Below are 26,880 nucleotides of genomic sequence, written 5' to 3'. Positions count from 1 at the left end.
ACCTGCGGCGTCCGTTGGCCTCCGTAGTCCATCTTTCGAATTAAACCGAAGTCAAGCTGCGAGAGCTGAAGCTGGGCTGTAGTTTAAAATCAGGAGCAAACACACGGCCATACTTAACCGCAACCAGCTGATTCGAATTCATCGTGCTGTTGTTCCAAATTATTTTTTCTTTCTTTCCTTTTCGGGGTGGCCTCAGCGCACAAGAGAAAGGGTCCCTTTCATCAATCATCACGCCTTCGTCACACCTGGCGACTGTTGGCGACAGATTGGCGTCTGTACCGAGGGTAGGACCTACCGCGGTCTTAGGAGTGTGGCTGATCTATTTATCACTCGCAAAAGGCGTGAAAGGAGTTCAAATGTCAACATACTTACAAAACCGTAAAAATAGGCCAACCAGCAGAAGCAGCGGTTCACAGAACAATGGGCAATCCAGTGAAAATCATGTTTTTTTTTCTATAGCACAGCGAATGAAAGGGAAAGGTGTCGAGATTATATCGTCTCGGTGAGCATTTGCATACCGTAACGAACGAAAGGATTCGTTCGATTCCATTTATTTTGCTGTTACACTTCCTTCGGAAAGACATGTTACACGTGCAGTTTGAGACTGAATTGTAATTACCGCGAATGTTGCTGCACAGATGAAGTGTAAAACTCTAAATAATGTTTTCCAACATCACGTGGACATAACCGCCAAACGGTTCGAATATGATCAGGCGAATTGGGTTTCGTGTGGCCCGAAGGGTTATCTCGCAACTGACAGCATTTTGCACACAAAACTGTCTCATTTCTATTATGCATCTGTCAATCGGGAAAATAATTTACCAAAACAATCTACTCCCAAACGAACAAAACAAATCCCAAACTTCGTGATTTCGTAAACACGTTTCGTGATTTTATCTTTTAATTCCAACACAGGTAAGGTTTTACCACATGTGTTCGTGTGTTCTTCTCCGTCATTGGTGAATGTTGACTCAATTACCACTTTCAACTGTTCAAAGGATTGCTACAAATTATTGCCGCCCAGCTATGGCATCAGCTTCCAGCAGTAGTGCGAAAAATCTGTTTAGCGATTCAAAACGGCGGCTTGCCGAGCGGGTTGTGGTCAACGTAAACAACGCTTCATCCGTGGCTCGCCAGATTGTGCGTGGTTCAAAATCGAATGAGATTCTCATGCAAGCGGCCAAAAACTTTGCCTACCACGAGAGCACCGTGGACAATAGCATCCAAAACCTAAAGAAGATGGAAATCATTTTCCAACACCTAAACTATCAACACGAAGCCATTTCGCAAGCAGCTGATAAGCTGGAGTACGTCGAGGAACAAGTGAAAGCAATGGAAAGGTGATAAAACTCCGAGAGGATTATAAGATCAGCATAGGAAGAGAATCTCACAGTCCATCATGTAAACCGACAGCACCAAAAAGGTTACCGACAGCACCAACCAAATGACTGCAGGGTTGCCAGCTCCTACGTCAAAGCTGGCTTTTGACAGACCGCCAAAACGGCATCAAATCGTAAACATTCCCGCGATATTATGTTGCTGATGTGATCTTAGTGTGCTTCGTCTTGATAAATCTCAGCAGAAATGTGCTATTCCATCGTGAAACTGAAAATAAATCACAATCTTGTTGCCTAGCGTATTTTGTGAAGTTTATACTGTGCCGATTAATTCGCGCCAATCCAGTGAAACCAATGCAGGACGGTGAACATGGAGACACCGAAATCCCTAGATAAAGGGGTTCAGAGAGAGCATGCAGCAAGCTCAAAACTAGCGAGTCTCAAGAAGGCTCTCTTCGGCAAGGATGATTGTGAGGACTCCGATTTGGGACCAATGACTCCGCTTCGATTCGGAAGCAAACGAAAAGGGCCCAAGAAGCGTAAGTAATTAGCGCACACGTGTTTGCGTGTTCGTCAAGTTTTGAAGCCTTCACGCCCACTTTTCCAGCCCATACTCCCTTGAGCAACATCAACTCATTCCGGAACCTGTTCGGAAACGAATCCCCGGAAAGTGATCGTTCCCTTTCGCCCGACTTTTTGCTGCGCTTCACTAACAACGGTCGCTATGAGCTGGTTCCGGAGAGCGAGAATCAGCATAATGTTGACGAAGAAACAAGATTTTCGTTCCACAATATTCCGGAAACACCGTCCAGCCATCGCGTAAGCACCGAAGAGAACGCACTACTCGACGAAAACAACTCTAATTCCCTGTCAAAGATGATGAATTCGGATTTAAATCTTGTCGACAAAAGAACCAAGCCACTTCTTCGGACACCGGGTGTGACGAGCCGATCGAGCGAAAGCAAACCTGTGGCCGCCAAATCGCAGGGTCTGTCGCTCCGTCGAACACATCATCACGCGCCAAAGCCACAGTTCGTGACCGCTTCGTACGCTACCACGTCCATCTCGTTATCGCCTTCTCCCGAGCCATCGAATGCTGATAGTGAGAAGGAAAATGAATCTCCTCCCAGACGCTCCAGTAACAAAGCACGCATCTCTCTGCAGTTTAACGACATTCAGCCGATTCCGACTAAGTCATTCTACTCATCCGTGGCGGACAAACGACCAAAAACTCCAATTCCAGTCGTTCTCGTCTCTCCGGAAGCAGATGAGCCCGACCGTAAAGACAAAACACCGCCGACAACTAAAACACCTCACAAAAGCACCATGCGAAAACGTTCGAAATCTTTCTCTTCTACCGCACCCCGTTTGGGGCAGCGAGGCGTGTGCCATAAGATACGGAAACCGTCGAAAAAACCGTTAGTGAAAGGTGAGCCCGACAGTGAGAACAAAACGGAACCACACTCCAAGAAACGGTCCAAGTCTGAGAAGAAGGGTGCAAAGATTGCAAAAAGTTGTCCAACGACACCGAAAAGTTGCGGCGATGAAGAAAGCGAATGTTCCGACGGTACCGACGTACGGCGCCGATTGAAACGCGTGGCCGAAATCTTGCGACACGGACAGGATAATCTGAAACGCGTTCGTCCCCTATCGACGGCACGGTCGATGACGGATCTGAGCGCACTATCGGCCGGCGAAGAAGCTCACAGTTCGTCCTCTTCCGAAGAAGAAGACTCAGCACTGGAGAGCCAACAGAACCGTAAATTTTTTCGTTCCGCCGACAGAAAACGATCATCGCGCAAAGTTTACAATCACTTGAACTCAATCAAGTTCACCGTCCGCGGGGGCAAGCGAAAGTTGTCAAGTTTCCCCGAGGCTCCAAAGCGGCCGCGGATGGAGTTTTCAATGAGCGAAGACTTCGACTTCGATCTCGAGCAGCTCGAGGTGGAAGATTTGATTAATCGGTTAGACAACAGCAATAGCAATTACGTAGAACCGTTCAAGTCCGACTCGCATAACGGCCAACCGGGAGCGGAGGATGACACTAGCAACGATGAGCCGATACCAATTCAACCGAACGTTATCTACATTCCTGCGCATGAATTAACATCGGATATGGAAGATGAAGAACCACTCTATGATCAAGCTTCAGATAGCATCTTTGTCCACGGTCACTTATCGGCGGCTGGATTAAGCGAGGATGTGATCAACGCGATGGCGGTTGACAACGCGTGCGATATAGGGGATGAAGTCTATGAACACACAAACAACACAAACACCGGTCCCGGCAGTGTGGCCAAAAACGAATACTACCCAATTTTCTATAAGGAGCGCGTCCGTGAACTTTGGAAATCGAGGCAAGCCGAGGAACTACAACCCCACGACTTATATCATTTGATTCGTGAGACGCCAAATGGCAAACGAAAGCGCTACGGCATTGGTCACGATCAGTATCAGATTGATGCGGGTCAGCGGTCGTATGGTGCCAGGAAGTGCATCGAGTGTGGTCTTGTCTACTCTCACAATGAGCCGGAAGAGGAGCTAATCCATGACAATTTCCATCGCTCACTAGCGAAGCTTACGTTCGGCGGGTGGACCAGTGAACACATCGTCACGCCGGTACCTGAGTGGGACGTCACCGGTCGAATCATCGTTGTCTCGCAGTCGGATAGCAAACAATGGTTGACGAAGGTACAACACATCTTGGAGGTGGTAGATAGCGAGCTGGGCTATGCAACAAACGGTCAACTGCCGGACGGTGCTTTTGTGTACTTGGCCGTGGCTCGCTCCATAGTGCTGGGTATTTGTGTCGTACAGTCGCTGCAGTTTGCTAACCGTATGGTAAGCCTCGATGGACTTCACGGAGCACCAATCGATTGCTACTCGTCCGAGTTCTACCCAGCCAAGTAAGAGTCAGATCGTGGAGTTCGCCACAGGTTCTTAAGACACAAAGACTCACATTGTTTTTTTTTACTAACCACAGGTGCGGCGTATCGCGCATTTGGGTGTCACCCAAATATCGACGGCTCGGTGTTGGCGCGAGACTAATAGACGCTATCAGGGGACACTACATCTTTGGTTACCTCCTGAAGATTGACGATATAGCATTTGGGGCGCCAACCGAAAGTGGTAAACTGTTTGCCGAAGCGGTCACCGGACGGAAGGATTTCCTTGTTTATATTTAAAACCTTTTTTGTTGTCTTTATTGTTTTTTTCTTTTGTTCGCTTTATGATAAAATATATAGCCCCCGAGATTGGTTTGGTACTGGAGTTGTGAAGCTCCTAATTTTATTTTCCTTTTGATTTCATTTGTTCGGCCACTTGCTCGCGTTCACGCATCATCTTCGATCGCTTCTTGGCCAGCACGTCCACTTTCCGGTGCCATTTAGTGTAGCGATCGTACTCTTTGTCGGTGATTGGATACTGTGGCTGTGGAGTTTGTGTAAGAAAGTAGTCTAGAAACTCGTTGAGCTTCAACGGCCGTCGGCCAAACTGCATCCTCCGTCTGATTCTTAGCACATCTCGGACGCAGCGTAATATTTGCCGTGGAGCGTATCCCTTTGTAACGATCGCCAGTGCGGACAGGTCAAAATCCCGCGGGACACCGGTGTAACGAAAGAGTGCCCGCTGCCACAGCATAACAGTTGACCCGTAGTCGGCTCGTGGTATAAGAACAAACGTTTTGAAACAATTCTTCATTGCGGCCACTTTTGCCAGCCACGGTTGGCTGGTGGTGGCCACGAGGAGAATTCTTTCTTCGGCTCTCAACTGTTTTACGATCAACTTAAGAAGATACTTTCCCAGTTTCGTCGGATCTTGTGGAGCTTCTTGGGATGGGACATGTTTATAAAAAACACGATGCACATCTTCGATGGCCAGCACCGATGGTTGCATTAAACGGGCGACCTTGAGGACCAACTGCAGAAACCCCGGCATATCGGTCGGCAGAATCGGTGCACAGGTTTCAACACTAAGGTCAAACAACACGGACCCCGTTTCATGGCAGATCGCTTCGAGGAGCAACGTTTTGCCGTATCCAGGTGGCGCAACGAAACAGGTTGATTTCGGTTTGGGCACCACCAACGGCCCCATGCCGTACAGAAACGATCGTACAACGTTCCGGATCTCGCCCAAACCCGCTGGTGGATCATCTCCGAGAAGGTTGCGCCTCTCGAACGCGGCATAATTTATATCCCCAACAAACTCGTCCATCGTGCGCTTTCGATATGCTTTGATGACACCCTTTGCTACCAACTCATCCACTAACGATTCTTCCGTGCGATCCGCCGTATGGTCGATTGCTGCCTTGCGCTTCTTTCCGGTTGCCTTTTTCGTTCGTGGCGGACGGAGGGCTTTCGGGGGCCTATACTTTGTCTTTTCATCTTTACAGAGTGCCCTCTGAAGCAGCTCACGTTCGGACTTTAGAAGCTCGCGTACCTCACCATGCAGTTCCTGGTGTACTTCGGCAAACTTCTCCAACGTAATCCACTCCATGATTGGCAAATCGTCTACATTGTTTAGTTCCTCAACGAACTGCCAATCTTCACGGTACCGACGAATGGTTTCCTCGAGTGTCACTGAAATAATGAGATGAAATGAGGCTACATTTTTTGTCGCTCAATATGTTAGATCCTTCCTTATTACGGTATGCATTGCTCACGAACTCCGGTTCAGAAAAATCGTACGTTTTGCCTTCTTTCTTCTCCCTAGCACGCTTCTGACGGGCTAGCTCTTTGAGACGTTCCTTTTCCTCGCGCTTTTGGGCCTTGTCCCGTTCGAGCGCGGCCTTTTTGTTCTCCGCTTCCTTTTTTCTTTGCTCCGCCGACTTCAGTTTCTCCAATCGTTCCAATCGCTGCCGTTCCAAATGCTCCATGGGCGTCAGGGTTTCTCCGCGTACGATCAACACGGTCCCCCCTTGAAACGGTTCCGGAATAACATCAAATGTGTGCGCTTCATCGAACCACTGGCGAAACCAAGCCCGCATAAAGTCCGTTATGTCCTCCAGAATGGCAGCACCACGTGTGCGTAATATTCGCGCCTTTTCATCGGTGATCGCATCCAAAAATCGCTGATCAAACTCAACCTTCAGTTCGCTGCGCAAGGCTCGCACACGATCTACTTCTATCGTTGGCCGAACATTGGCCGGTTGCATATCATCAAAGAGTCCCAAAAATTGGGATCTTCCATAGCGGAGACGTGTCTGGTGCTTTACTGCCCGATACCGACGCCAGCAGCGTTGAATTATTTGCGCCGCACGGTCCAGGCGTCTTTTTTCGAGTTCGTTTGCCACACGTAGTGCTTCCGCTTCCACAAGACCTGCAGAATCATTCGTTTTTCTGCGTTGCTGTGTAGGTTGAACATTTACAATCTCTTGTTCAACTGTTGGAGCAGTTTCCTCCTGGTATCCGGGAGGCCGGTAGTAGGAATAGCTCCCCAAGTCCTTTTGCTTCATTCGAAAGTCCCAGTTGAAAGCGGTACGCTTGACCGGAAACAGCATCTATTGTCCCGGACGGAAGAAAAAATCGTACTTCATGTCAACGAGTTCCTCATCGATCGGTCTCGGGTAGTACCGATCCGGCTGCAACCGAAAGTTGGTCCGGAGTACCCTCGCCTGACGAGCTTTCTCGTGTGCAATAATTAACCTGAGTGCACCAACTAAACGGTCATTCTTTCGATCGCGCTTCATTACCGGTCGCTTCGGTTCTTCGCGGATGGCGACTGTCTCATAGTCGCTTTCTTCAGACATGCTCTCTTCCTCGCTGCTGCTGCAGCCACTATCTGAGGCAAAATTTTGAAGACTTTTCGCATCAAGTAAGACCTGCAAGTGGGCAGGACGGACGGCGGGAAAATAACATGGCCGAACGGCTTGCACATCCTCGGGAATCAGATGCAGTTCTTGTAGCGCACCGTCAATGTATACGAAATCACTCAACTCGACCTCCTTCAGCATTGCGCCAAGCTCCACTAGCCGTTTGTTGGCCGCTTGCAGCAACTGCTGGATGACTTCCCGTTTCTGAACCTGCAGCGTTTGATCGAAACATTGTCCAAGGCTGCGACACAGCTGAACGTAACGACAGTACAAACGCGACACGAGACGGTGTGCCTCTTGCGAATCCTTAGTTGGTTCTGTGGCTTGAACGTACTTTTCGTGAGCTAACACATTTTCGATCTGCTTGGTCGTGGCTATCCAAAATTTGGCTACAGCTTTCGTTTGAGCCATCCGCGGTCCTTTGTTGGTCCAACGAAATACAATGTGAAAAATAATGTCTAACGAAACACTGCGCACATAATATTTGTGAACAGAGTTTACTATGATTGAATTTGTTCCCCACGTGTCGAACCTAAAATAATAATAGTCAAACAAACATTATAGTCACATAAACTTGAACTCAATTTTTAAATCGAATATCTACCGTTGGGTAAGATGCTAGGACCTTTTATTTATTTTCATGGCGCACATTTTTTCGCAATCGCTCCATATTGAAGCAATCGACACCAATCTTTTCCTTCACTTCGTCGATCGTTATCTCAGCGACAGCGCGAGCGCGTTCGCTACCCTGCTCGATCACGCTTGCCAGATAACCAACATCCCGTGTATACCGTTCCAGCCGGTCGCGTATTGGTCGCAAATGTTCGATGAGCGCTTCCGCTACCGCCAGCTTGTACTGGCCAGTATTTTTCCCCACTGCTTCGCGACAAATCTCTTCCACGGATTTACCACTAACCAACGAGTGGATGGTGATTAAGTTTGATACACCGGGCCGTTCCTGTGACTCGAACGTTACTTCCGACCGAAAGTCGGTAAGTGATTTTTTTACCTTCTCCAGCACGCTATCAGGTGAATCGATCAGCATGATGCAGCTCTTTGGATCCGGATCGGATTTGGACATTTTCTTCGCAGGATCACGGAGCGACTTTAATCGACTGCCGTCGTTAACGAGCGTTTCGCAGAAGGGAAACGTTCGACCGTACTTGTTGTTGAACGCACGGGAAAGCGATTGAGCCAGCTGCAGTTGCTGTATTTGATCTTCACCGACCGGTACGTGTGTGGCTTTGTAGAGCATGATGTCGGCGGCCTGCAGCACCGGGTAAAGGTACAGTCCGAGCGGTATTTCCTTCATATTGGCCGATTTTTCCTTGTACTGTGGCAGATGCGTGAGACGAGCCATCGTTGTGAGGCACCCCAATATCCACGACAGTTCCGCGTGCTGTGGAACGGCCGACTGCAGAAACAGCGTAGACTTGGACGGATCTATACCGCAGGCCAACAGGGTCGCCGTCATTTGCAGCGTGTTGTTGCGCAGTGTTTCAGGTTCCTAGGGAATAGAACACATTTTTTTCTTGACTAACGTCGATCGAAGCACGCGATCGGAAACGATTTGAATCGGGTCACTCACCGGTGGCAAGGTCATGGAATGTAAATCTACAATACAGTACGTAACATCCTCCCCGGCTTCCTGCAGCTCCACCCACCGTTTGACTGCCCCCAGATAGTTGCCAATGTGCAGTGCGCCTGTTGGTTGCACGCCAGAGAACACCTTGCGTGGCCATGGTGCCGGCTGCAAGAATTGGCACAAAGAAAACGTTAGTTAAACGTTGACTTCGTTTCACAAATGGTACGTACTTTAGAATCGGAGGAAAAGGTCTGCTTCGGGCACGATATTTCGTACCTCCGACGGGGAACTAATGGTAGAATTCGCCTGAAAACGAACATCCTATCGTTCAGCCGCACGCCAAGAAAATGTAAACAAATCACGATGCAAGCCAAACGTCAAAATCAGCAGGTTACACTGCAAATGTTTTTTAAATAAAACCCACCCAACGGTGTAACGTTTTTTAAATAGTTTCGATACAACGGCGAAGCGGATGATCTTCTTCCGGTTGGTGATCGTTATTGAAAACGATCTAATTTGACCACTCGCACATCGCAATGCGCTGAATCTTCTTTCTTTCTGTAGCCATTGCGCACCAGCTCATCAAATTTGACCAGCACATTGCGCAACCGACCGGAGTACGACGTACTTTCCACTGGACTTGCAAATGTGCAAAAAATATGCCCCGGAGCAAAGCATACATTTTTGGACCGGCTCACCCCATTCATTCCCCTCACGGGCAGCGCTATATTTACAAATAAATTATGAGTAACGACGACGCTGCTGCTGGTCCGCGCGTCGTGAGGCGGTGCAGTGTTAAATTGTCCCAACGCAAAGTTTTGGGGTAGCTGACCATCCGCGAGTATCATCCACGCAACACGTCTCCGTGCGCGTTGGGTTAGTCAATTGCGTACCGCCGATCACGCACCAAGCGCCGCCGGGATTGATCCGGAGTTCATCTTCGAGTCACGGAGTTCAGTTCGTGTCACGGAATTAAAACACAAACCGGTTCACAGACGGTGTAGGTGCGAAACCGAATCTGGTTTTGGGAATTTATGCCAAGGCTACATCGAATTTCTTTGCAACCAATCGTTGGGTCATTGAACTTATTGGTCAAATTCGCTAGACGGTGGATCGTGGTGTAGAAAAACGATGGAGTACACAGTGCGACGGTCACAAAAACGTGGCATCTATCTTATTGTGACGCTTTTTGCCTTCGTGCTGGTGGATGAAACGACGGAGGCAGCTGCTGCGCCCGGTGCTACACCGCCAAACATAATTTTTATTTTGGCCGACGATTTGGGATGGAACGATGTGGGGTTCCATGGTTCGGCGCAGATTCCTACGAACAATCTTGACGCGCTGGCATACTCCGGTATTATCCTGAACCGGTACTACGTCCATCCCATTTGCACCCCATCGCGATCTGCTTTGATGACAGGAAAGCATCCTATTCACACTGGAATGCAGCACACGGTTTTGTACGCGATGGAGCCGAGAGGACTACCACTGGCGGAAAAGCTCCTGCCCGAGTATATGAAGGATTTAGGGTGAGGATGAAGCAGCGCCGGCAACTTGCCTCCCACTAATGTCCATGAAAGTATAGGTACTCCAACCACATGCTCGGTAAGTGGCATCTGGGACACTACCAGCTTCGCTACACGCCGCTTCAGCGGGGTTTCGAAAGCCACACCGGCTTCTGGACCGGCCACCAGCACCTTAACGATCATACGGCGGTAGAGCACGGCCACTGGGGACTCGATATGCGGCGCGGGTACAGCGTGGCCTACGATCTGCACGGAATGTACACTACGCAAGTACTCGGCAAGGAAGCGGTAGGAATCGTTCAAACGCACAACACGAGCCAACCCTTATTCCTGTATGTTGCCCACGGTGCTGTCCATTCGGCCAATTCTTACGACTTTCTGCCCGCCCCCGATGAGACCGTGGCCGAGCTGTCGGGCATCGAGAATTATCGGCGCCGCAAATTTGCCGCCATGATGGTGGAACTGGATCGGACCGTTGGGCAGCTGGTGACGGCGCTCCATTCCCGCAATATGCTGTCCAATACTATAATCGTATTCAGCACCGACAATGGAGGCCCTGCCGAGGGCTTCAATGATAACGCGGCCTCCAATTGGCCGCTTCGGGGCGTGAAGAACACACTCTGGGAGGGCGGAGTGCGCGGGGCAGGTTTCATTTGGAGTCCACTGCTTCAAAACTCCAGCCGTGTTTCGCTCCAGACGATACAGATTTCCGACTGGCTACCGACGCTCTACGAAGCCGCGGGTGGCAATGTAAGGTAGGTGGGATGACAGTCTCGCAAGGGTCTCGCAGAAGGAATAACAGTCCATATTCCCGGCAGCTCGTTGCCAGCGAACCTGGATGGGGTCAGCGTGTGGAAGGAGCTAAACAACGGCAGCCCGACTAACCGTATTGAGGTATTACACAATATCGACGACATTTGGCAATCGGCAGCACTAGCGGTGGGCAATTGGAAGATTGTTAAGGGTACGCACTACAATCGCACCTGGGATGGCTGGTATGGGCCATCCGGTACGAGAGAGGAGAAGGCATACGCACTGGACGCCATCATCAGGGGGCGAACGGGCCGCGTGTTGGCTGAGTTGAAAATGCTTCCGGCGAAGAAGCAGATCATAAAGCTACGCCGCGAAGCCACCGTTTCCTGTGGTGAAGGGTTCCACATGGCAAACGAATGCAACCCACTGATAAGCGTTTGCCTGTACGACCTGGAGAAAGATCCCTGCGAATACCGCAATCTGGCGGATGATTATCCACACATTCTGCAGAGCTTACTCGCACGACTGGCGGATTATAACAGTACCGCCATACCACCGTCTAACATGAAGGATGATCCTCGCGGTGAACCAAGCCTTTGGAACTACACGTGGCACAACTTTGGCGATGAACCAGGCGATGAAGGTGAGTCAGATTATTACGACGCGCCGGAACTGGAAGTTTTGCTCGCTTCGGGCGACAATCGTTCTTTCGAGTAATGCTTGATATGAGATGAGTTATGACCCCATTTTCAGCGACAAGTTATTGCTTTATTAGAAACATATTTATCATAACGGAACAACGCAACTACGTTGCATAAATATAAATGGAACCATTATCTTCCAAGCAAACCATATGAACAAATTAATACCGAGGAGGTTAGGCTACATCTATTAAGCACAAACAGATCTATTCTAAATACCAGACAAACATTACCGACATTCATTAAACGAACCGGCACTTAAATCGTTTGATTGTGATTTCCGTTTTGTTAGTTTGCATTTATTTGCTCTAAATGTTCTGCACAATATTGTCTAAAACGAACAACCGGCACAAACTGTCGGCGAAATCCTCTATTGCTGCCTGCGCAAGCAATACCACTTTATTTTGCTCTCTTTGTATTCGAAGAGGAAAGCCGTAATCGCAGAAGGTAGAAACAAACAAAAAATAAAGGGAAACAAGTAGCAAATCACATTTCAGGCTTACAGTATCTCCAAATCACAGTGTCTTATTTCTGGGAATTTCTTCTGCAAATAAACGAAAACGACGAATTAGGAAATCGGAATAGGAAAAGCAGTATAACTCGTACCCCTCACTTACTCTCAGTTTCATTTCGATCCTATCGATTTCACCTCCCATAAGATCGACAATGTTTTCTCCGTGCTTCAGCAGGAACGCTTCGAGCTCGTCAATCGTTTGGAACGTCCGCACTTCCTCCAGCAGCGTGTTTAAATCCTGCTTATCCAGGTACACACGAGTCAATTCACGGCCATCGAAATCCATTTCAGCCTGTGCGTGGTTAGGAAATAAGTATTGTTTAGATTACGGTTAAATCAATGTTCCACCATTTGCATATCTACCTTGTATCTGACCAACGAATTGCCCATATCAATACCCTTCACGTCATGGATCGCCCGAATCATAATGTCGGCCTCCAGTTCGGCGTTGATTTTGTCGAGATTCTCCTGCCGAATCGAGCGGCCCACCAAAGCGGCTACGTTTGTGTAGATGATGAACGAAGCCACACCGCCGAGCATGCAACCGACTAGAAGTGAACCCACGGCGTCCGGAATGGGCGACCCAGTGCAGGTGGACAGTCCCATGCAGCTCGCGGCAAGCACCACACTCAATACTGCGGCAGCATCCTCCGTAAGTACCACGTTCACGCACGGATCTTGGCCGCGCACAACTGCAGGATTAGAAACGGTTCTTATAAGTTCACATAGATTCTACCAAAAATCCTTCACATCAGCATACCGTAATCCCGGAAACTCATTCCCAGGGCCTTTGCTCCACTGCGGCAACTGTTGATCGCCACCAACAGTGTGGCGCCCTCGGAAACCAACGATCCGCCGAGAATGAAGAACGCCCAGAAAAAGTCGTCGATCGGATGAGGATCCACCAGTCCCATTATCCCGTGATAGAACGACAGGCCGGTGCCGACGCAAAATATACCCACACCGGAGATCAACGACGAAACGTACTTCATGTTACTGTATCCGTACGGGTGATCGGAGTCGGCGATTTGCGTTGATTTGTGGATTCCGTATGCCAGAATCAGCTGGTTAATCGTATCGGCAAGCGAATGGATCGTCTCCGCGAACATACTGTGCGAACCGGTATATAGCCAAGCACCGAACTTGAACACACAGTTGGTGGCATTGCTAAAAACACCCGTGAAGGGAAAACAGCAATCAAATGAAGCGATAGTTCTACATCAACGGTCTATCTGCTTACATTGCAATGGCGGTGAGAACGACTTTTCCGGACTTTCCAAATAGTCCCGGTTCGGAATCGACAACGTTCGTACGGCTACCAATCTCTCGCCGGTAGTCCCTCAGCCGGCGTTTGACGGTAAATATGTCTGGAATGAAAAGAAGTACACGTTCATGTCGTGTCAGCTCGATTGGTCCATTCTGCTCCTGTACTCACTTTGCTGGTGCATCTTCTTCTCGATCTCCCGCTTCAAGCATTCCTTCAGCAGGTTCTCTCTCGTGCCCCACACATCGATCGCCTTCGCTTCCACATCCTTTCGCCAGTACACCGTAATGGCCGGTTCCTGTTCGTAGGGTGATCTGCGCTTTGTCTTCGGCAGGGTCTCAAGATCGGACGGCTTTAGGAGGAAGTCGGACATGGCCCGCACAGGAGTGATGAAATTTCGCTCCAGTGACGAACGGGAAAAGTCCACCCGTATGCGTTTCTTCGCCAGCTGGCGATTCTTTTCCGCCAACTGTTCTTTCAGATCCGCTTCGGCCAATTGTGCCGTCGCAGCTTCGCCTGTTGCCACCGGAGGAAGCCCCGTCGTATAAGCTGGCAGTGGGGCACCCGCTGCTGGTTTCTCGATTACGATCTCCTGTAGCTTTGAATCGGCCAGCGTTGTTTTTACCAGCAATTTGCCATTTTTCGTCGCAATTTCAAGTGTCGTCTGCTGCTGTTCACCCGGCGTTGTAACCGGCGCCACGTCGTCTTTCTTCGACTCAACCACGCGTGACAGTGTGAAACATCTTTGGCCATAGCTACCCTCCTTACGTAAAGCGGTGGTACTGTCCTTCCACCAGCAGCGGTACTTTGGTACACTTCCAAGCGAAAGCTTTCCCACCGAGCCTAGGTGCCACTTTCGGGAACAAGAAACAGATAGAACCAATTAACGATCGCGCTATGCAACCGGCCAGCCAGCTATCGATCGTCCAGTCACCTGACTCCGGTGGCATAGTAATAGCCAGGCTGCTCGATGAATCGTCATGCTGTTGCACAGCTATGTGTTCCGGACAAACCGAACTGCCGGGACTGCAAACGGTGCGCGGTACGGGCCCCTCCGCAGGGGAGTGCCCTGCCGGAAGCTGAAGTTTGCCGGATGTGGCCCTCTTTCCAGGGATCGCTAATGGTCGTCGGTGGTTTTGTTAAAGATGATGTTGTCGTTGGCGTATCGTTGCAGAAGGGTAACGCTCTGCGAGTTGCTTCTACCGCGGCACTACATAATGGAGGACATTTTCCCCCTGTGTTGTGCTTACTCAGTTGACGCCAACAATTGCCCGAGTCGATTCGCGCAAGTTATTTTGTTGTCGGATCTTTCGCCTCTCATCGTCAACTGTCAACTGTCGGCGTTATGCGTTTATGCCCGGCAATCGTGGTGTTGTTCTTTTAATTAACGCCATAGTTTGGTCGATTTCATCGATTCATGCACTCTTCAGACGAAATTTTGCGAATGTTGCTGCCGTTCATTCCGAAACAGTTCGACAACAAAATAATCTTTTCGACGCACGCCCTGTACAGCAAAATCATGCACCGACTTATGCACAAAACATGCCATTAATAGTAAAAATTAACATATTTGAAACGAAAAATGTCCTGCCATTAGATATGCCACCTGGGCTCACTGGGCGACGTTCATCCGAACGTCGACGCCGCAACCATCAAGGTAGCGGTGGCTTCTCTGCTTTCTCTCTTCGAGTCGTGAAGGTGGTCCGTAGTATGGTGTGAAAGAAAATTGTAATTTTCACAATTTTCCAGTGTCCCGTGCAGTGAAAACGGTGCGTATCCAGCAGCCCACACGCAGGAGCATCGATTTAACATCCACAACGACATCGTAAGAGCTTTATGTAAGTGCATTAGTTGGTGGAAAATTTTCACACCGCCGCCATTGGTGGCACAGGCCCAGACTTCATATTTTCGCCTCCCTTTCCGGGGCCGTATCGCCATTGCAGTGTTGCAGAGGAGCGGAGGGACCGTGTGAAGTGGAAAACACGGTAAAAAGAAAAAGAAACTTTGCAGTCCACTAAGTCGGCCCCAGAGCGGAGCGCCCACACACTAGTTTTCTCGAAAATCGATTGCGCACGCATTGAACAAGCGGCCATTACTCTGCAGGCGCAAAGAAAACCGTCCGACATAGATCCCCACCCTACGGCAATTTCCTGCAGCGCTCACTCATTGATTGAACGGGAAACAGAGAACAGGGTAGAAAATGCAGTTCCAAGGTACAGCTCAGCCACCACATCAGGGCGGTTTCCGAGGTCCGCGGCCGGAGAAGACCGACTTCTACGTCGGCCAACCGGGCACCAAACCGCCACACTTTATGAACAAACCCGGTCCACCATCGATTCCGCCGTTCAATGCGAACGCGTTCGGTGGACCGAAACCGATGTACCAGCAAAACGGTATGAACGGTGCTGGTCCCGCTGGCTTTAACAAGTTCGGCGGACCGCGCACATTCGGTGGCCAGCCGGGAATGATGCCGAAGAAGGATTTCGGTGGCCCGAAAATGTACGGACCGGGTAGTGTCGGCAAGCCGTACGGTGACGACAAACCGTTCGATACGTTCGGTGGTCCGAAGAAGTACCATAACGGCAGCATGAATAGCATGGGTCTCGGCATGGGAGGTGGTTATGGTATGGGCAACCGGAATGGCTTCGGTACGCGCTCGGACTACAACGGATTCAACAAAGACGATCGGTCCAAGATTCAGTCGCTGAAGGCAAAGTACCCGGGCCAGACGCTCATGAAACCGATGTGGGATACTCTGGAACCGTTCCAGAAGGACTTTTACGTGCCACACCCGAGCGTGATGGCGCGATCGACGGAAGAGGTGCAGACATTCCGCGAGCAGACGCAAGTGACGGTGATGGGCAACAATGTGCCGCACCCGTGCCAGAACTTCGAGGAAGGTAACTTCCCGGAGTACGTGATGAACGAAATCAAAAAACAGGGATTCCCGCGCCCGACCGCCATCCAGTCGCAGGGTTGGCCGATTGCGCTGAGTGGCCGTGATATGGTCGGTATTGCACAAACGGGTTCGGGAAAAACGCTCGCTTACATGCTCCCCGGTTTGGTGCACATTTCGCACCAAAAACCACTATCGCGCGGCGAAGGACCGATCGTGCTTGTGCTGGCACCAACTCGCGAACTGGCCCAACAGATCCAGACTGTGGTGCGTGACTTTGGCACTCACTCGAAGCCCAACATTCGCTACACTTGCATCTTTGGTGGTGCGCTAAAGGGACCACAGGTGAGTTTCCCGAAAGCGAATTGCCCGACTAGAGCCCTACTAAGACTCTGTTTTCACCCTTTCACTCCATTGCTTTAAGGTGCGTGACTTGGAGCGCGGTGTAGAGGTGGTCATCGCCACACCAGGACGACTGATCGATTTCCTGGAACGCGGCATCACGAACCTGCGCCGCTGCACTTACCTCGTGCTGGACGAAGCGGATCGAATGCTCGATATGGGCTTTGAGCCCCAAATTCGGAAGATCGTCGAGCAGATTCGTCCCGACCGGCAGGTGCTAATGTGGTCGGCTACGTGGCCGAAGGAGGTACAAACACTGGCCGAGGACTTCCTACGTGACTACATCCAGATCAACATCGGTTCGCTGAGTCTGGCCGCTAATCACAACATCCACCAGATCGTGGACGTGTGCGAAGAGAACGAAAAGGAAAGCAAGCTGCTGAAGCTGCTGAAGGAAATTGCCAGTACGGACGCATCGAACAAGATTATTATCTTCGTCGAGACGAAAAAGAAGGTGGAGGATCTATTGAAGAACATCGTGCGCGATGGGTACGGGGCCACGTCAATCCACGGTGACAAGAGCCAATCGGAGCGGGACTATGTGCTGCAGGACTTCCGCCACGGTAAGAGCACGATCCTCGTGGCCACGGACGTCGCAGCCCGCGGGCTTGACGTGGAGGACGTAAAGTACGTGATCAACTTCGACTACCCGAACTCGTCGGAAGACTATATCCATCGCATTGGGCGCACAGGGCGTTGCTCGCAGTACGGCACGGCGTACACTTTCTTCACACCAAACAACGGACGCCAGGCACGGGAGCTGCTGTCGGTGTTGGAGGAAGCAGGACAGCAACCGACAGTGGAGCTGATCGAGATGGCCAAGTCGGCACCGGGCGGCAAGGGAGGCCGTCAGCGCTACTCGACTCGTGGTAGCTACGGTAGCAACGGCGGAATGAGCAGTTACCAGCGCCGTCCACCGTTCATCGGTGGAGGCTTCGGTGGACCACCAAAATACGGTGGCATGCAGAATGGCGGAGGTATGATGGGTAACAAGTTCGGTGGCCCGCCGAACAAGTTCCGCGATGGTGGCATGTACCGCGGGGAGAACAACTGGAACAAACCGAATCCGATGATGGGCCCGGGAGGTTACCAGTCTCATTCGCCGCAGTCTCCGCAGGGCGCCGGCGGTGCCCCTGGTCAGCAAATGTACGAGCAGACACAAACGCAGCTGCGTGCGTACCACCCGAAAAACATATATCCGGGTCAGTACGATGACTACACGGCACTGTTCGCTGGAGGTGCGGCCGCCGCTGCGGCTGCTGCAGCTGCTCCGGGTGGCGGAATGCGTTACTATCAGAACAAGGCTGCCCATCAGGGTGGACTGGGTGGTATGCAGCAGTCTCAACCAGGCGGCCGCTACAATCCGAACGCTGGCCAGCAGTACAACATGGATGGTACACCGAAGCCAAACAATGGCCGCTCGTACCCGCCTAAGCAGTACAACAACAGCTACCCGGCCGGCCCGGCCGCTCCAAACCAGTACCCGCAGTTGGCGGCTGCTGCTGCGGCGGCTGCGGCGGCTGCTGCTGCCGGACAAACCATGCCGACTGCAGCTCCGGCTGGATTCACCAGCTTCGATCCGACCGGAGGCCTGCAGTATCAGGCATCGTACCCGATCACGGCGGCGACCGCTACGTACTATCCGTATCCGGCCGCTACGGCCCCGCCACCGCCACAAGCTCAGGCGGCTCCGGTCGTACCGCCGGTTCAGCAGTAAATCGATCCATGCTCCACCCGGGCCGACACGATCACAAACGATCGGAGAGAGAAAGCAAGGTTAGTTTATCTTCCTAATATTAACACACTATAATTAATCACATGTACCACCACCATCCGGTGTGCTTTATTGTTAGTCGCGAGAAAGGTTCAGGAACCGGCCAGATTAACAACAACCTCTTTGAATCTTATAGTTTTTCTTTTTCATGCGCAATGAAAACCACGATTTGTTATACGAAAATCGGACAAGAAATTAACAACCGGGGTAAAGTTTCAGCACAATAGTGGGGCTTTACGTTTTGAAGAGTTAAATAACCTGCACCACGTTGCCCCCCGAGTACCGGATTCCCGAAGTACCCCGTGAACCGCGATCGAAAAAATCGATCCGCCACCCGATGGTGGTGATAGCGCACTCTATATTGAATTAAGCAGAGGTTTTTCATCTTTTTCTTCAACAATATTATAGTATCTTAGAGTACGAAAGAGGCAGAGAAGTTTTTTGCGGATTAAAAGATAAATTTGTGTTTCATTTTTGTTTTGCACATACGCGCACCGTTCAAATACTGCGCGCACAGCGTACGTACGTTTTGTCTTGCGCCTATCTAGAATACAGAGTGATAGCCACACGATTTATTGAAACGAAAGCTCATTCAAATTTCTACGAAGAAAACCAAAAACGACGAAAGGAACAGAATTGAAGTGTCAACCAAACACTCGAGAAAGAGGAGGTAGGTTTCTGGGGAACGATCGACATCCCCTCAAAAAGGAAGGCAAACTCAAACAAACAGAAGAAGAACCAGAGTTCAGAAGCAAATACGCAAACGAGAGGAGAAAAAAGCTGATTGTTTTAAGTGGAAAGCATTTGCGACGAGACGCCAGAGAAACGAATTTGCCTTATTGTGTGCGCCAAACAAGAAACAGCAGTTAATGATCGCCATTCGGTGTCATGTTTTCTATTCATTTTTCACGCTCTCTTACAACGTTGGCCGGCGGCACGTTGCGCGTACAATACTTGCGCATCAGCTTTTGTCTCCGGCCACGGCACACGGTACCAAGGGCGACCCTTCTGTAGTAAATCTCATTATTCCATTCCGTTTCGGGGCAAAGGATATGCGAATTGTTGCAGAAGGTTTAGGGTTTCCGGAATCCGGAAAACAGCCTCGTTGCGTTGGGTTGTGCGCAACGTTTGCCGCCACAGAATCTCTTTGGGCTAATTTTACGCCGCCACCGCGCGCAGTGGTGGTGACGCGTCCGCGAGTGATGTTGCCACGCGAAGCGAACTTGTGAAGCGTGACATTTATTAGCAGTCCCGGAAATCCCACTAACCGTACGTAGAGGAATCGAAAACAAATCCCCAATAGTTAACCGATACATTCCTTCACACACGCACCGCATCATCCGGATGTGGGTCGCAAAAGAGGAAGAATCTTTACCCTGTTCCAACCAACTAATAAGCGAGTACCTGTTTTTGTTGATAGATTAGAAAAAAGAGAGAGAAAGGAAATGGAAACCCGCGCCGACGATGGATGGATAATTTCTATTTTAGACGTGTGTTCTGGAAACAAAAATAGAACCCACACAGGAGGAACCCAAAACGGCCAAAACTGATCATTTTCGTAATTCGTTTGTGTTGGCCGCTGGTGCGCCGCGCCCGTTTGTACACAGTTCTGGGCTTAGTGGGATGCTTGTCGTTCTACAAGTACCGTGGGCACAGATTATGTGACTAATTAGGGTACGTTGCCTGGGTGAAAATAACATGACCAGAACAACACTAACACCACCGCTCGCAAAAGTCTAGTCAAGGGGGCGATTGACCGCGAGGATGTAGGAAAACAGACAGGGAATCTTAGAAGCACCGGAAGCATTTACAATCTCTCTACCATCTAGGGCACCACCCGCGGATCTTTTGGGAAATCGCACTATAGCCAATTATTTCGTCCTATTTCCTGATTTTAATCAATTTTCTCCAGTCGACGGTGCAGAACATGCAAAAGATATGTTTTGCTGCAAGCAAACGACGACGCGTGGAGAAATGTATCAAACGTACAGAGAAATTATTACCAAACACAACAACAATACACACATATTGCCTTCTAACGAACTGTGATCGACTCGAATCGCGTGTCCCGCGTTCTTGTATTGCTCTGCACTGCGGAGTCAGGGCGAGAGTCCAGAAAAATGTATGCTAAAGTATGAGTACTTTTCCGTTTTCGTGCTTGGCTCTTGCGATAAACATAAGTCCGACACGCGGGCACCGATAGCCGCGTAGACGCGGTGCGCGATTTGCTTTTGTATCGGTTATAGGAATTCTAATTAAAAAAAACAACCAGTGCAATTTCAAATTTTAAGATCGCTAAATTATTATCCCCCTCCGTAGCGGAATAGATAAGCGGTCAAAATTCCGTTGGCTCTTTTGTTAGTTATCGGAAGAGTATTTATCGTCCCGTTGACCAGTTTTAAATTGGACAACAGACGGTAATGAGGAACAAAGAGCGAACGCGCTTGATGGATTATATACGATGGGGTTACAAATGAGTCCACCAGCAGTAGGAAATCGGATCCACCATTAGAAGCTACCTACCGTCTCCGTCTTGTCGTCCATTTACTATGACCTCGAGATTGGCGGGTGAAAACGGAAAACAGTTCAACAGTTTTCCTGCCCGAAAAAGCAAACCGAAACTGAAATGTGGCTGTGGGCTAGGCACACCAAGCAATGCGCATCATCAAAAGACTGGAGTTAGTTTATGAAAAGCGTTTTGTCGTCAGTTTTTCAACGTCCGCCCTTCCGGTTAAACCGCATGGTCGTTCGGAGCTAATTTAAAAAATTGCCCATAAAAAGCCTATTGCTAGAGAACTAAATCACTGCGACGACATGACGTCAGGATGCCATCTGATATCGAATCTATCCCACCAAACAACACCTACGAACGGCCAAGAACGGAGGCGAACGGTTTGTACGCGCGAATGAGCTTGCGCTCGCTCGCGTATACGGCGCCGTAGATAGGACTTAAGCATTAGAACAGATGGTCAAGCAAATAGCATCCAAACGAGAGAAGATGTTGTATACGCTTGACAAACACTTTACCGCTCTGACCCCGTTTGACGAAGACAGCGCATTTCGTTTAGTTCCTAATTTGTGCTGTAATATTGCTGGGCAATGTCTTCGATATGGCGAGGCCGAGCCATCGTAACCGCTGCTGGTTTCATCAGAGTCAGGGGGACCAGCCTTCATAATATTGTTCCACTAAATCCTGAGTAAAACGCTTCCCTCTTGTTTTTGGAGGAAAACTAACAGACAGATAGAGAAAGAAGTGGCCAACCCTAGGGTTTTCATCATTGGTCTGTGATGTGAATCCGAAGCACAATCTCTCTCTGATTGGGCGTTGGGTGGGCTCCTAAACGCCATCGTCCTTTATGTTTATGATTCATCGTAATATATGCACACTGGAAAAAGGCGGGGACACAAAACACGACAAATCCACATCGATCTGGTGGGACTCCATTTACGATTAGTAGACAAACCAACCGAGTGTTGTCTTTCTAGTGAACCGATGTATCTCTCTACGAAATATGTACACCACACAACAATCCAGAGTCCAGTGGATTTTCTGAAAAGCGAAAGCCGGAAACAGAAAATAGAGGGGTATGAAAATGATGGCATAGTAGGTACCAGTATTTCTCCTTTGTCTTAGAAAAAAATCAAACAAAAACCGTCTAACGACACGGCACCGAACACCGAATGTTTTGCATGTTGTTTCCCCTTTGTTGAATAGCGTGAAAAACACGTTTTTTGAAACAAAACAAACTGGCGAACAATTTCTTACGGACAAACGAGCAAAACGTTTCATGGGTGGGCAGCCAACGGCACACGATACTGTCGTTCGCGGAGAGTCGAAGGAAATGCGTATTGAAATCCCAGAACTAAAACATGAAGCTTTTTATCGCGTGAAACGAATGATTATCATCCATTGCACAGGGTAGGGAAAACGGAAAGACGAAGCTTAGGAATAGAACAGCGCAAAGTCTCTATTGCCCAATACTGCTGATGAAACATGTGATACAATGCGGCAACAGCAGTAACGAAGTCGAAACAAAAACCGATACACTGTGATGATATAATTCAAGAAAATTGGTTATGCAATGTTCGTGCGATAGTAACACAAGAAGAAAAGTATTAGACAGCTTGAGAGCGTGAGCAAGTTAGTTCAACCATAAGAAAACAAACCAACCGACCGAGAATGAGCCGCTCCTTGACACGGGCTACAACATAATTATTAAACCTGATACGGAAAACGATGATGATGATAGCTGATCGAGCAAAAGAAAACGAGAAACGATCGTCGTTGGATGAGAATGAGTAACTTTCGTACTTTTTTTTTTGTTAATGTACTTTCCTTTCATCAACTACTAAAACGAAAAAGGGATAACAGTAATAAGTGTGTTTTCTCGGTGTGCGCGCTCTGGCGAAACAAATTGTTGTCACGGTAAAAAAGAAATACTTGTAATAATTACTACACGCTACTAAATATTCAATGTTACGAATACGAATACGGATTTAGTACTAATCGTCTATCTTTGTCGGGCGCTCCCGCGAAGGTGGAGAAGGCTCGAAGCGGAGACCAAAACTCACACACGAAATCTGAATACTAATTATGATTGAAAGTGCAAATATGAAGAACCCTCTGAATTGATCGAACATTTAAAAATTCCATCTAAACAAAGTCCCATAATCGATGAATATGTTCCATTCCAAACGGCGACGGCCCAAATACCGTGGTCCGTGGTCTTTTACTCAATTTTACAAATCTCAAACCAACTCCAAAACTCCAGGACGGCAAGTGGGAAGCGTGGATCCACATCGCCGTTGTTTACGATGCTTCGAGAGTTCCTCCATTCGCTGTAGCGGGCAAGGATTTATATAAATGAAAAGCACCATTTCAATATACGAATATAATAATCAATCGTGTTTTGCGCTTAAAATACTACGATGAAACAACACAACAACACACAAAAGCTACTACCTTAATATAGTATCCGTAAAAAGCAGGGCTAGAAACCGACGACGGAAGCGAAGCAGATCAATAATCAAATCAACGCGTGAATCAGCACAACAGCGCTGGTCATTTTCGTTGTGTATACCACTAAAGAAGCATCGATGATCGATTTGAGGGTCCGATTCGTAAGCCTCAGGATGGGAACAAATCCTTGTTACAAAACAGCATCAGATAAGCTCCCCCGGGGGGCGGCTGGCCCGTTGCCACCGCCCCCCGCTGCACCTTTTAAATCGATTCTTCGGTCCCCCGATAGACGGAAGAGGGGAAACGATGGCACCACCAGTTTGAGACACAAACTCTCGAATACATTTCGGGTCCGTTCTTCAGTCAGTCGAAACTCCGGCATGCCCCTCTTCCTGTGGGCCAAGTCACAAAAGTAGAATTAAGTTTTGGAACGAGTTTGAGTTACTACGTTTCCCACTCACCAGAAAACTATCAACAATAGTTGGCATAAACGATTAGAATGTTGAGACCATCGGATTGTGAAGGGAAGCGTGCAGAAAATGAGTAGAATTTGCCAAACACGAAAAGAACGGTAAACTCTTCTCCGTACAGTGGAAGCTACTCGGAACCTTTCTCTGGGGCACGTGCAAATTGACTGTGCACTGCCCTAAGGGTACAGGGGTCCGTTGTGATAAGGGGAAAAAGTCAGAAGCAGGAAAGGCGTGTTGTGGAATGGATTCGGACACATTCGTTTACTTAACTTTCCACCACGATGCACTGAAAAAAGGTTACAAAAGTTTCTAACAATGAAAAACAAAGCTGAGCTGCTGCGGCACAACGAAGGCAGCAGCACAGATCTTAAGGTGTGTGCTAAGTGCGCCGCGCGTGTACAAGACTTGTGTGTGTCCTCGCTCTTCGGCGCTCCGATAGGTTGTTTTTTACCGTCGACGCTGAAAGCGAGAGCCGCTAAAGCAAGGTGTGTTTTACATCCACAACAGACAAGCGTAAGATATCTCCAATAATACATTTACAGGTGCGAACGCGAACAAACACTCAATAGCGAAAGGAATGCTATTGCTGCTGGTGTTAAACGGAGCACCAAAGTCTGTCGCTTTCCGAAGCCTCCCGCCGGTGCAACAGAAAGAAGCGTAACAAGTTTTCACAAATCGTTATTAAACCACAACATTGTTGGTGGCAACATTTTGGGAGCCACTGAAGAGGACAACGTAAGACGAAATGTTGTCGCCACACAAGTACGCGTTAGTTAAGCTATTGAACAAAGTTAAGCAACGTTTATGGGAAAATCTGTAAAGGAAAGCGTTGACTTCAGGCGTAGCTTTTTGACGATGTCGTTCTTCAGAACCCAAGGGCGTTAAAAACAGTTCAACGTTCAAGTGTTGTCCGCAATAGCGGGACAACGTAATTGAACTGTGTTGTAATAGACATAACTCACATTTTGTTGATCTCATTGGCTAGAGCATATTGTGGGACTATGGAATCTGTTTCCAAACATTGGGAATGGAGCGCGTATGTTAAACAGAATATGTTCATTGGAAAATGAAACACTCTCCCGATTTATTATAGCGCACAAACCGTGGGGATGTTGCCAAAATGTCATACGGCAACCTTCAATGAAAGCCATTACAAAAAGAAGTGGGTTGACAAGCGGATGTAACAGGCTCCGGCAACAGCACGAGAATCACGATCTTGTGTGCGCTATAGTCAACTCGTAAAACGCCTAGTGAAATTTTAAACTTACTTTGCTGGCGATATTGATCGACCAGGGCAAAACCCAGACATAACGAGATAGGGAGAGGGAGAGAGAGAAGCCAAAGTCTTCGCTTACACACTGAACGGGACGACGCGGCAGAAGCTGCCCCCTGCGCCGTGGCCCGTGTTTCTTCCGAAGGGAGCGTACTAAAGCATATTAAAATATATTTTTGTGAAAACACTTGAGAACACGCTCTTGACGGCGAGGTGGCGAGAAAAATGTACCATTGTGATATTTTATATTAAACGTTAAAATGTAAAAGCATCCAAAAACACACAATCAACAACAACACACACGAGAGAAGACACAACCAACAAACGGGGGACGGTGGACACTCAGAGCGCGTAGCTAGCACGCACAGAGGACAAGGGGAGGTCAGAATAGGAAGGGTTGACAAGCAGTCACAACAGGAACTTACAAGGTGACAACACTCTTGAACAACAATCTACGGTGTTGACGGAACCACCTTCACTGTTAGCTCTGACTACACTCAAGAAGCGATTAACGAATTCTTGGCGCAAAACGAGGCATAATAATACCTGAAACTTAACGTATTGTTTGAGGAACAGGACACGAATCGGTGTGGGAAGAGCGACACTCTAAGTACGGGGTGGGAACGGAATTCGTTGTTGTAAATTTTGTAGTATTTTTTCTGCAAGCCATTTTTGAGCTACACACACGAAAAGTGGAACGAAAAATCCAAAACGAAACGTGATAGTACGATAGAGGGGAAAAGAAAGGTGGAAAGCCTGGAACTGCGGAACACACAATTAAAAACATGCGAAAGACTACCACAACACAATATATATATTATACCCCTCAAGAAAATCCGTAATAGAACAAAGCACGTATTTAGAACAATTTTTTTGGTGTGCAAAAATACACGAGATATCAAACAAGAGCAACAAAACCTACAAAGAACAATCGACAAGAAAAATCTGTTTGATTCCATTTTCAAACTGTGCAAACAAAACGACAAACCCGAATACCTTTTACACACTACAAACCATATTTGAGAAAGGAGCACGAACAAACCAACAAGATCGATCTGAAAATGTTTCGTCTTCGAAGTCGAACACACATAGGAACCACTACCACTAGAAACGGGAGGAAAATGCGAGAGAAAGTGGAAAACTCTCCTTAATGAAACACACTTTTCCAACAAAGACGGCAGAAGTAAGCGATCGCGCGATGATCGACGCAAAATAATTGGAAAGTCGTCAAGAAGATGCTGTGAAATTTCACCCAACCACCACCACGTTACTATCGATCATCATTTTCTCTAGTCTACTTTCTGCGTAATGTTTCTCCGTTATTTATACACATTTTGATCCATTTTTGTCACTCGCATTACTGTGTCTATTTCCCGCCAAGCATGCCCCATGTCAATGTCGGAGGACACTTCACCCAAAATCCACCGAATTTTGCATGACATTTTCTGTTTTCATGGAATAGTGGACTTCATTTACAGCAAAACCCGACCTCACATCCCGTTTCCTTCATCTATCCACCATTCATTTTTTTTGTTGGATTATTTGCCGGCGTCGCGTTGTGATCTTTTTTAAGAATGCACCGATTTTTCAATTTTATTGTTACTTTTGATTACAAG

General features: G+C 48.5%; 7 protein-coding genes across 9 annotated transcripts; 4 read left to right on the top strand and 3 right to left on the bottom strand.

Annotated features, from left to right (window-relative positions):
• The first annotated feature begins 1,023 nt into the window (after positions 1 to 1,023).
• LOC131208617 (BLOC-1-related complex subunit 7) lies at positions 1,024 to 1,352 on the top strand. The gene has a single exon (XM_058201420.1). It carries the CDS (start codon positions 1,027 to 1,029, stop codon positions 1,342 to 1,344), a length of 318 nt encoding a protein of 105 aa, XP_058057403.1. The 5' UTR covers positions 1,024 to 1,026; the 3' UTR covers positions 1,345 to 1,352.
• A 326-nt stretch (positions 1,353 to 1,678) lies between these two features.
• Positions 1,679 to 4,600, top strand: LOC131208600 (N-acetyltransferase eco). Of its 2 annotated transcripts, none has more exons than XM_058201408.1 (3): positions 1,679 to 1,876; positions 1,945 to 4,243; positions 4,321 to 4,600. In XM_058201408.1, exons 1-3 carry the CDS (start codon positions 1,708 to 1,710, stop codon positions 4,520 to 4,522), a joined length of 2,670 nt encoding a protein of 889 aa, XP_058057391.1. In that variant the 5' UTR covers positions 1,679 to 1,707; the 3' UTR covers positions 4,523 to 4,600. The 2 variants fall into 2 exon arrangements, with proteins under 2 accessions (XP_058057391.1, XP_058057384.1); XM_058201401.1 differs by having other exon boundaries at positions 1,679 to 1,880; positions 1,916 to 4,243.
• Positions 4,601 to 4,625: 25 nt separating this feature from the next.
• Positions 4,626 to 7,557, bottom strand: LOC131215031 (dynein regulatory complex protein 11). Its single transcript, XM_058209407.1, is given in 2 exon segments — positions 4,626 to 5,914; positions 5,982 to 7,557. Coding segments are annotated over 2 exon segments (2,865 nt in total).
• A 200-nt stretch (positions 7,558 to 7,757) lies between these two features.
• Positions 7,758 to 9,071, bottom strand: LOC131216406 (tryptophan--tRNA ligase, mitochondrial). Its single transcript, XM_058210890.1, has 3 exons — positions 8,962 to 9,071; positions 8,735 to 8,896; positions 7,758 to 8,653 (listed from the first exon to the last, which is right to left on the bottom strand). Exons 1-3 carry the CDS (start codon positions 9,049 to 9,051, stop codon positions 7,775 to 7,777), a joined length of 1,131 nt encoding a protein of 376 aa, XP_058066873.1. The 5' UTR covers positions 9,052 to 9,071; the 3' UTR covers positions 7,758 to 7,774.
• A 791-nt stretch (positions 9,072 to 9,862) lies between these two features.
• On the top strand, positions 9,863 to 11,727 carry LOC131215030 (arylsulfatase B). Its single transcript, XM_058209406.1, has 3 exons — positions 9,863 to 10,260; positions 10,317 to 11,012; positions 11,076 to 11,727. Exons 1-3 carry the CDS (start codon positions 9,863 to 9,865, stop codon positions 11,725 to 11,727), a joined length of 1,746 nt encoding a protein of 581 aa, XP_058065389.1.
• A 155-nt stretch (positions 11,728 to 11,882) lies between these two features.
• On the bottom strand, positions 11,883 to 14,740 carry LOC131213054 (proton-coupled zinc antiporter SLC30A9, mitochondrial). Of its 2 annotated transcripts, none has more exons than XM_058207100.1 (7): positions 14,424 to 14,740; positions 13,661 to 14,342; positions 13,466 to 13,592; positions 12,986 to 13,392; positions 12,589 to 12,917; positions 12,329 to 12,517; positions 11,883 to 12,255 (listed from the first exon to the last, which is right to left on the bottom strand). In XM_058207100.1, exons 1-7 carry the CDS (start codon positions 14,469 to 14,471, stop codon positions 12,211 to 12,213), a joined length of 1,827 nt encoding a protein of 608 aa, XP_058063083.1. In that variant the 5' UTR covers positions 14,472 to 14,740; the 3' UTR covers positions 11,883 to 12,210. The 2 variants fall into 2 exon arrangements, with proteins under 2 accessions (XP_058063083.1, XP_058063084.1); XM_058207101.1 differs by having other exon boundaries at positions 13,661 to 14,332.
• Positions 14,741 to 15,689: 949 nt separating this feature from the next.
• Positions 15,690 to 18,504, top strand: LOC131214960 (uncharacterized). The gene is made up of 2 exons (XM_058209314.1): positions 15,690 to 16,730; positions 16,810 to 18,504. Exons 1-2 carry the CDS (start codon positions 15,690 to 15,692, stop codon positions 18,502 to 18,504), a joined length of 2,736 nt encoding a protein of 911 aa, XP_058065297.1.
• The last annotated feature ends 8,376 nt before the right edge of the window (positions 18,505 to 26,880 follow it).

This window comes from Anopheles bellator, chromosome 1, assembly GCF_943735745.2.
Source record: "Anopheles bellator chromosome 1, idAnoBellAS_SP24_06.2, whole genome shotgun sequence".
Taxonomy (NCBI): Eukaryota; Metazoa; Arthropoda; class Insecta; order Diptera; family Culicidae; genus Anopheles; species Anopheles bellator.
This window is presented reverse-complemented; position numbering and strand designations above follow the sequence as displayed.